We start from the raw sequence: 10,554 nt of genomic DNA, 5'->3' as shown, positions 1-10,554 counted from the left end.
TTATTTAAATATTAATAAAAATGTTAATCACCTTGCTGAAATTTTTTTTAAAAGATTACTTAATAATTTTTTTTTTTCTTTTGTTAGTATTAAACGTTATAATATTTAAGGTAAATATATTTTTTTATGTTCAAAATATATTTATGCCTTTAAAAGTGTTTTATCTTATAGTTAAATAAATTAGTAAAAAATTTCATATATGTTCATATAATTTTAATTTTTAATAATAATGTACATAGAATATTGTTAGTAGTGTGCAATATAATATAGAGAAATAAATTAAATGATACCTATGTTCCTAGTATTGGTAATGAAGTTATGCAATGTTTGATTCAATTTTATGTATATTATTTAAATATATATTATAAAATAAGTTGATAACGAAAAAGATATGTATTGTTATTCATGATAGTGCTAAACAAAAACATTAATGAATCAAGATTACTGTAATATTTACACATTTTATACATGTATTATACATTTTTTTTTTATGAAATTTATTCCTAATGTTTACGCTTATTAGAAAAAAAAAAAAAATTAACTTGTATGTTTAAGAACATGTGATTTACGAATAACGACATAAATTAAATATAACTAAAAATAATAATTTTCAAAAATAATTATACAAAATAAAAAATAAATTATTATTTTTACTTAAAATATAAATTTTTTCATAAATTCGATAATATATATTATTTTTTATTTTTTAAACTGATTGCAGACCACAAAGTAAAGCATGCGTTATAATTAGTAAAACATGAGAATTTTCACAAAATATATATATTTTAATTTTATTAATACTTTTGTTTCATTGTTGTAAATAATAATGTTTTTTTTTATCCATAATAAATACATTCTCAGAAATATATTATTTATAAAATAAAAATGATTATTAAGAAAAACTTAAAATATTAATTATACAAGATATACATAGAATAATAGCTTATATATATATATTTTATACATTCCATATTGTAAATAAATTCAAAATTTCCTAATAATTAGAAATCATAAAAAAAAAAATTTTTAATTATTCTAATATGTAATTAAGTTTTACGCTGTGTATATATGCAAATGAGTTCAAATTGATGCATTTTACATAAAGTTAATTTTTTAAAAATAAAATAATTTATAAAATTTTAATGAATCCTTTTTTAGGATTTTTTTTTTTTTACTAAGTATTAAAATATTCTACATATGTTGATTTTTTAAGAAAAAATATTATCCAAAATAAAAGAGGTATTTTTTTTTTTTAGTTGGAAGTGTATAACTTGATATTAACATTTACTTTATTTAATGTATTACATTATTAGATATGTATCACATGGAACAAAATATTAGGTTTATCTTTTTTTTCAAAATTTCTATGATTATCCTATTAAACTGGATATGTCATTTTTACAATGACATGTTATGTTAACACTTTTTGAGGTCATATATGTATTCATATGTTTAACATTTATTTCAATTAATTATTTTATTTATAATGGGAATATTTATCCATTTATTTAAGAAATATTTACATATCTTTTTTTTTAGGGCAGGTTTAACAAAATCTTGTATGAGAAGTATGGTTTCAGTAGAAAATTAGATGCACGAATTTATCGATTATTAGGAAAATGTAAAAAGGATGTTTTTGCGAATGTTGGAGATTTAGAATTAAAGATACCATATAATACAAAAAAAAAGAACGAAAAATTACTTACAGTTAATGATGAAAAATGGGACAAAGAAAAAAAAGAAAAATGATATAGAAGCTTATTATATAAGAAAAAATTAATTAAGAAACTTATGAAAAATAAAAATGTACCATGTTGCACAAATCATATAAGCATTATGAAAAAAAAATAATGAATGGACTTGATGGTATAGCTTTTTTTAAAAAAATAATCTTAATTAATAAGGATTATAAAAAATTAAAGTTTAAAAAATACGGATTAAGGCTGTTTTTACTTTCAGTATTGTTTGTAGTGGTATTAATGATACCTATATTAGATTCATCCATTGTTAATTTATTGATTGTATTTTCTACATTATTAGAAAATGGTACAATATCTGATTTGGGTGATGGGGAAGCAGGATTTTCAGGCCCGTCGAGCTCTTCGTGACTCTCATATTTTTTAGAAAATCCTTCTGTGCAATGCAAAGCCCAAGGTATTCTAATGTATTGTGTACCCAAATTAATATTGGCTAATGTGCTTATACTGGGAATTTTTTATTATTATAAAAATGTTATTAAACATAAAAAAATTAAGTCCTTGGAAACGTTCAATGAATATTAGGAAATATGTTTTTATTTCTGTAAAGAATACTTTAATGTTATATACTATCTGTAATATGTTTAATGACATACTGAATATAAGAATAATTGCGTATAATTTATACATGAATATATATATAAGTGGTCATATTTGTACGAAAATGTAAAAAATTATGTTTTTATCTATTTTGTAAATGTGAATGTTTGAATGTTTTTTAATTTGTAATTTAATATAATCTTTATTATGAATTAATTATTATAACTTAATATATATATTTCTGTTCTTATGCATGCTTCAATGAAGAATATATATTTGTACGTTGAAATTAATATATAACATTACAACAAATGCTATTTTATTGAATTCATTTGTTAATTTATATTTTAACTATAAATAATTTTGCTTTACATTTTTTATCATATTCTAGTATACAATTATTATTTTTTAAGATTATTAAGAAAACAAATTATTATTTTTAACTTAAAAATTTAAGTGCCTTGTGTAGTATATAATAAAAGGAAGTAATTATATATATTGTATTGATAATTTTTTTTTTATTTTTTGAACATCAAATATAGTATTTTAAATTTATTTTTTTTTTCTTTACTCTTAATTTATTCGGTGGAAAAATAATATATTTTCAAAAAAAAGATAAAACAAAATTTGATTTAGGAATTTTACAGTAACTTTCTTCAAATATAGTAATTTTATATTTTTGATTATCTGGATTACACCTTATTTGTAGAGAAAATAATTGAACAGACATTCTTGTTGCTGCAAGTATTATTAAAAAAATGAACATTTATTTGTTTGTATTCATCGTTTAATCTTTGTCTGTAAATTAATTTTTCTAACAATGTATTTTTGTAAAAGACCAAATAAAAACTAACATATTAGCTATAAAATTGTCAGTAGAAAAATTACTAAATAAAATATTTTGGTAATTCATATTGTTACACTTTCTTATTTCTAATTTGCATTTAATAACATGTATATTAATTCCATAATTAAATTTACATTATTTGAAATATTTTAAAATTATGACAATTGTATGAAACACTTATATGTTAATATTACTATGCCCTTTTTTTTTATTTTTCTAATATATTAATATTGCTTCAAATATATGTAGGTAAAAAATGAAAATATTAAGGGGATTAATTTAAAAATCTTCTATTTAGTAATAATGGTGCAAATTAAATTTAATTAAGAATAAAATATTTTAAATATATGATACAGAAATAAATAATTTGTTTTTATTTACTTTTTAAATGTATATATTTTTTCATGGATTGAGCAGTATCTAATAAATTGAAATTTTTAAATATATTGTAATTGGTAATCTAAATTACTCTTTATATGACAACTAAATAATGGATTATATTTCACAAAAAAAAAAAAAAATTATACAGGTTATTTACTACTTAATTGACTATTGAAATTATTGTATAGTTATAATAATTAATATTATATAAAATAAATAAAAACCTTATTTGGAAGTGTAATATCTTAGAAAATTCAATTAATATTAGGAAAACATAAATAAAATTAGAAATCATTCTCTCAATATATAATATATTACAATAAATCCATATTCTATACGTTTTATGCTGTAAATTAAATGGGCATTTGAAAATATTAATATATGATATAATTTATTTTACATTGAAGTTTTTCTATAAATAAACTTGTAATTACTCTATTATGTTATATAGTTAACTTATACTTTTTGGATATTTATAAATGAATTAAAATTATAGTATTTTATTTTAAGTTATATTTTTATTCATAACGTAAATATTAAAAATTTATAATATATATTTTAAGGTATTTTATTTTGATTAGAACTATAAGATGCATTTTATGTATATATATATTATTATTTTTCTGTGGAGAAATAATAAACAGAAACTGATAAAATATATATATTACTATTTGTTATTTAATGTATAATAGGATATTATAAATATAACTATTTCTGAATATATTAGAACACTAGAAAACTGTAAGTTGTTAAAGAAGATTATGTTGTTATTAATGAAAATTTCAGCATTTATACTTTTAACTTGGATGTGTGACTTTTACGATGACGTGGTATGATAATACTATTCAGAGGCATTTGTATTATATATATTGTATTCATTTATATTTACTAATTTTTTTTTTTTAAGTTGAAAATATTTTTTTATTTAAATAAGAAATATTTACATTTTTCTTTTTTCTTTAGAGCTCGTTATATAAAGATTTGGATGGAAAATGCAATGTTTGTAGAAAACTTTATACAAGAAATGATCGATTATTAGCAAAATATAAACACGATAGGGATTAAAATAATGCAGAATTTAAAGAAGAAATGCCAAATAATGAAGCGAAAGAAAAGAAAAATATATATAATAATGAAAAAAAAACAAATGAGAAACACAAACATTCATGTAGAAGTTCATTATATATCGAGGAATATGGCAAAGATGTTAAGAAAAATAAATGCTATATGAATAAAACAAAAAAATATTTCGATTTTGAAAAAAAAATATTTGAAGAACTTGATTATAAAGATTATCTTAAAAATACCGAGACAATTGATGATAAGGAGTACAAAAATGTAGCACGTAAAAAACGAAAAATACGAATTGCTTTACTTTTGTTATTTATCATGGTATTGGTAGTACCAATATTATAACTTTCTTTGGTGAAACTTACAAATGGTGGATTATTGGATTTATTAGGATTGTTAAAAACCAATGATATATCTGCAGGTATATTGAATAAAGATGAAGTAGAGGGGATTTTTATTATATTGTTTTCCATGGAACATTGGTCTGAATCAAAAGCAATAAATGCATCAAATATTTTGTTTTATTGTGTACCTTTCCTTAACTTTGCTGTAATTTTTATATTAGGAATGGTTTATTACTATAAAAAAGTTATAAAATATGAAAATAGTTAATCCATAAAAAAATTAAATAAGATTTAATGTGTTTTTCTGTAAAGGGAAATTTAACATATATATCATATCTTTAGTGTTATACTTAACTACAATGACAATAACTATTTTTTTATATTATAAATATACCATTATATATTGGTGTTTTTATAGGGTAACAATAAAAAAGTGTGCTCTGAATTTTTTTGTTAATTTGAATTTTTAAATGTTTGAATAATTTTCAATCTGTGTTTTAACGCATGGCTTCAGATTAATTGTATATTTTGCATATATACAACATGTGAGTATTAAAATAGATTTCATAAATAAAATATATATATATTCTTTAAAATTAATATGTAATGGAGTAATTCATATAATTTATTGGAGTGGGGTAATATCTATTTGACTATAATTTTTTTCTTTCTGTTTTTTAATTGGATCTTGTCTAAAATGATTATTTGATTGGATAACTAAGAAAATATATTATTTTTGATAAATTAACAGTAAATACGTCTTTTTTTTGCTTTCAGTTATTGCATATGAATAATTTTCGTAACAGTAGAATGAATGTAAATTTTTATTTCACTAATGCAAAATTTTTATATTTATTCTACAAAGTATTTTTTGTGAGAATTGTTTTATAAAAGGTACTAAATGTAAAAATATTTTTAACAGAGTTAGTTATTTTCATAGTCTAAATGTGAAATTATAAATATATAATGAAATGATGCACTTTTCTATTTATGGATTACATATAGCTGCTTATAAACTTGGGAATTACAAATTATTAGAATTCAGTGAAGTTTTTAAAGCCAAATGTTATATTACTTTTGTATTTAATTAGATTGTTAACTTAGTTTTTTACATATTAAATGAATATATATTATATTGGAAATTTATATTTAAATAATTTATATATTTTATTTATATTTTATATCGTTAAAAGATTAATTTAATGGACAATAATTAATAAAAATTAATAGATAATTTGTTGGATTTCTTTCTAATTATTATTTATTTACTATTAAATAATGGAAAGGTTATATATTACTTCTCAATATTATCTGTGCTATTATTTTTGTACTTCTCTAATATAATATTAGATTTAATTAAATAACTTCATAGTATAGAAAATTCTAGGAGTACATTATGCTAAACTGTATTAAAGGCTACATAAACCAGTTAATATTAAAATCATAAAATATTATGTTTAACTTATACCTTCTACATTTAATATATTAAAATTTTTATTTATATCAAAAATAGAAAGAAAAAACACAAATATATATAACGAATATATGTAAATGACAGAAATATATAAGAATTAATTTTAAGGAGCAACGTTAAAAATTAATAATAATGAATGTTCGATATATATAGGAAAATACTTATATATCACGAATAAACTGTAATAATTGTCTGAATTCTAAATTAAATATGTAATAGTTATAAGAACAATAGTAATGTAATTAAAAAGAATATATACATTAATGTTCAAGTTATAATCAATTTCGTTTTAGAATATAATTAAATTCTCATATTTCATAATAATAGTACAAAATAAATAAAAATAAAACAATATACTGATTATATGTATTGTAATTTGATAATCTTAAAATGCATATATTAATGTAAAAGAACAATTTAATAAAAAAATATTTTAAAATATACACTAATTTATATATGGAGGAAATTTTATATTTAATTAAATTATATAAATTAGTGAACGTGCTTTATATATTAAATATTTTTATATTATACTATTAAATGAATTTTTTTAAATGGTATATTCTAATATTTTTAATATAGACATAATTGTAGAATAAATTTTATTTTTTTTTAAAATTATATATAATGAAAAATGTGTTCAAAAAAAAAAAAACAATTCTTTAAAAAGGAATAAATAATTTTATTTAATAAAGTTTTAATAGAATATTGCATGATTATGATTTAATAAAACTTTCCTTGTATATACATAATTATATTAGAATATAAATTTGCATGATTTGTACATTCATATCATTATTTTTACTTAAGCAGAATTATCATATTAGTAAGTTAAAAGGTAAATAATAATAAAAAACTTTGTATCTTCATCATATATAATTGAAAAAAAATATATATTTTTTTCTAATATTTGTAATTTCAATATAGAAAATATGAATTTTCCAAATTACATATTTTTAAGGTATATTTTATTTTTTTTAATTTAACTGTAAAAATCTAAGTTTTTTTCTTGAAGTTAAATCAATCATATTCATAAAGAAATTATTAAGTAAACACAAAAAAGGAAAAAAATGTACCTGAGCAGTATTCTAAATGAATATGCTTTAAAAATATAATTTGCAAAAATTACATTTTACAAATTAGCTTATTCTTTACTAAAATATATAGTCACCGTAATTTTATTATTTATAACATTTTCTGGTGTTCATTAAAGGTATGGAATTAAGTAAAAATATGAATAACACTATGTTACATATATATAATGCTTTATATAAGAAAATATTTCCAAGCTGAGGAATTTTATTTTTGATGAAAACATTTTATATATACAAGATAAGTGAGAAGTCAATCTGAACGCAAAGAAAACATCTGGAAGTAACACTAAATATATTACTTAACGATATATAGTATTATCTCAAATTTATCTTATATAGAAAAATGAAAGAAAATTACCTCTTATGCTTATGATACTTTTTCTTATACCTATATTTAAAGAAGTATACAATGAAATCGAGTAATGTTCAGAATTTTATTATTTTTAAGTACAAGTTTTAGATTTTCAATATTTATAAATTTTCATATATGCATACATATTATTATATTTAGGTTAATGTATTTTATGCTTAAATTATTATATAAATTGATAATCGTAATAATAATAGGAAGAAATTTTTTATTTCGTTCTGGTTTTTATGGAATAAAATGGATTTTACTCTTTCTCTATTTTTTGCAACATTGGTGTTATTATCATTATAAAATTATATAATTTATTCGAAGCAAAAATTTTTACTTGATACTTCTGAAATTTTTTTTTGGCAAAATCTTTATGTCTTATTAATATATAAATCCATGAGCAAAATTTATATGTACAAAATAATGTAAAAAAGTTTAAGTGGTAAAATGATCGGGTAAAATCTTTACATTTAAATATACGTGTTCTAGAAGAATAGAAAAGTTTGAACTCTTAATGTTTTTGAATTATACATAACGAAAGGTAAAAGAAATTACAGAATTACTTAATCATTATTTTATGTTATATTTATCTTAATATAACTTCGTTTATATAACATATATATAACTTATTTTTTTGCTTCTCATTTATGTCATAAAATATAATAAATTAAAGAACTTGGGTTAACTATTAGCATGTGTTTTTCGTTATCTATGAAATATTATAAATTAAAAAAATATATTACTTTTATAACTTTTAAATATTAATAATATTTAACAAATATCCTTTAAATAAGTTTATTAGAAAAAATAAAAATTTATAGTAGGTAATAATTTACTAAAATTTTTATATCAATAATAATTTATTGTTTAAGCTATATATTATAAGTATTTAATAGAAAAAATATATAAAGATCAGATTTTTTTATCATTTTTACAATAAAAATTGTTTTGACCAGCTTGAATTACTTAATAAAATATTATTAAATGTGTTATGTCCATTTATTTCATTGTTAATAATTAATAAAAATATTATATTTTAATTTCTTAAACATTTGAGCAAAAAATGCAATATTTATATATCTTTTACATTATATATAAACTAGTATATATGGGAATATTACAATTACTTATTATTAATTTAATCACATTTAAATGAATTTTTTAAAGATGCCCGTAAATATATTATAATACATTTAATTTACCTAATAATCTATAAGAATTAATTTGACTATTATAAGGCATATATCATTTCATATTAATTTAAAATTTTTTTTAATATATTAGTATTATCTTCTTTATGTCCTTTTTTTTTATTTTTTTTCCTTTACTCTGAAGATGTTAGATATAGGTAAGAAAGATGAAATATTGGGATATTTTGAACAAGATGTTGAACTTGCAGATTCATCAATGTCGTTTTCATTATTAAATCCTATAAAGGAAACACATAATTACTTATATAAAATTGGTTGTAAGCTTGATACTAATTATAAAAATAAAGACGTAATAAATACAATGATAGGTGGAATTTATATTGTTAGTGCTCCTGAGTACTGTGGTTTATTGAATGAATGGTTAGAAAAAAAAAAAATTACATATATAAATGAAGGCCCTAATTGTGAAAATAGCACAATATTATGGGAAGAAATAATTGAAAAATTGTGGGAACAATTAAAAAATCATGCATTTGATAGTTTTTCGTGTGACAGGAATAAAACTATCTATAATTGTCATGTTTCAACTGAACTGAAGTCTGCTTTATCTGTGGGTTTTACACTTATGGGAATTTTTCTAATTACTCTTTTTATTTTCTATAAGGTATTATAAAAATTATCGTTAAAAATTATGAAAAATCAGAAAAATATATGCACTAAATTTTTAATTAAAATATTATTATATATTTATATATATATATATATAACATTTTTCATCTTTTTTTGTTTTATATAATAGTTTAGTCCTCTTGGACCACGTATTCGGAATCGTATAAATAATAAACGAAGAACAACACAGAACATAGCTCCAGAAGTATCAGGTGAATTGTTAGAAATATCTTCTGAAAATGAGATTTCACATTGCGAAAACGGAAGATTTTGTATAGGTTACCATTCTGTAAAAAATTGGTAATTTACGTATAATACTGCACTGGTGGTTCTTTTTCATACTCATATGAAGAATGAAAAGTTTAATTTTTGGAATATTCTATTATACAGTATAAAAAAGAATAAAAATATAATGAGAATATAAGTAGCACATAGAAATAATGCAAAAATAATATTTTACGCTCATTTATATGAGCTATTAATGTTAATGCTATTTTGAACATAATCTATTAGAAAATTTTATATTATATTTTAGATTAGCAAAAAAGCATATAATGAGTATATCATATTATATTTAGTAAAATGTATATTAATTAACAAAATATTATTAGTTTTGATTCTGTTAATTATGTTATTTTCTATAATATGTAACAACAGTGTTTATGTGCTAATTCTATTCAGTGTAACATCTGGGAAACACTATATTTTGTATTACCAGATACTTTAATTCTTACAATGGTTTTTTTGAGTCGAGTATTACTTTATTAAATATCAAAAGAAAAAATCAAAAGATGTAATAATAAATATAAACAAACAAATTTATAAAAATCTTTCTAAACAATTTTAAATAAATAGATGAAAAACATAA

The 10,554-nt window shown here is 19.0% G+C and overlaps 1 protein-coding gene and 2 pseudogenes across 1 annotated transcript, besides 2 other annotated features; all 3 read left to right on the top strand.

Annotated features, from left to right (window-relative positions):
• Positions 1-1,324: 1,324 nt before the first annotated feature.
• On the top strand, positions 1,325-2,282 carry PmUG01_04011100 (annotated as a pseudogene).
• Positions 1,325-2,282: a sequence feature (Plasmodium exported protein, unknown function, pseudogene).
• A 2,004-nt stretch (positions 2,283-4,286) lies between these two features.
• On the top strand, positions 4,287-5,208 carry PmUG01_04011000 (annotated as a pseudogene).
• Positions 4,287-5,208: a sequence feature (fam-l protein, pseudogene).
• A 3,993-nt stretch (positions 5,209-9,201) lies between these two features.
• PmUG01_04010900 lies at positions 9,202-9,990 on the top strand (the record flags this gene model as incomplete). The annotated part of the gene is made up of 2 exons (XM_029003104.1): positions 9,202-9,681; positions 9,817-9,990. 2 exons carry the CDS (start codon positions 9,202-9,204, stop codon positions 9,988-9,990), a joined length of 654 nt encoding a protein of 217 aa, XP_028859571.1.
• Between the last annotated feature and the right edge of the window lie 564 nt (positions 9,991-10,554).

Source organism: Plasmodium malariae (genome assembly GCF_900090045.1).
Source record: "Plasmodium malariae genome assembly, chromosome: 4".
Classification (NCBI taxonomy): Eukaryota; Apicomplexa; class Aconoidasida; order Haemosporida; family Plasmodiidae; genus Plasmodium; species Plasmodium malariae.
This window is presented reverse-complemented; position numbering and strand designations above follow the sequence as displayed.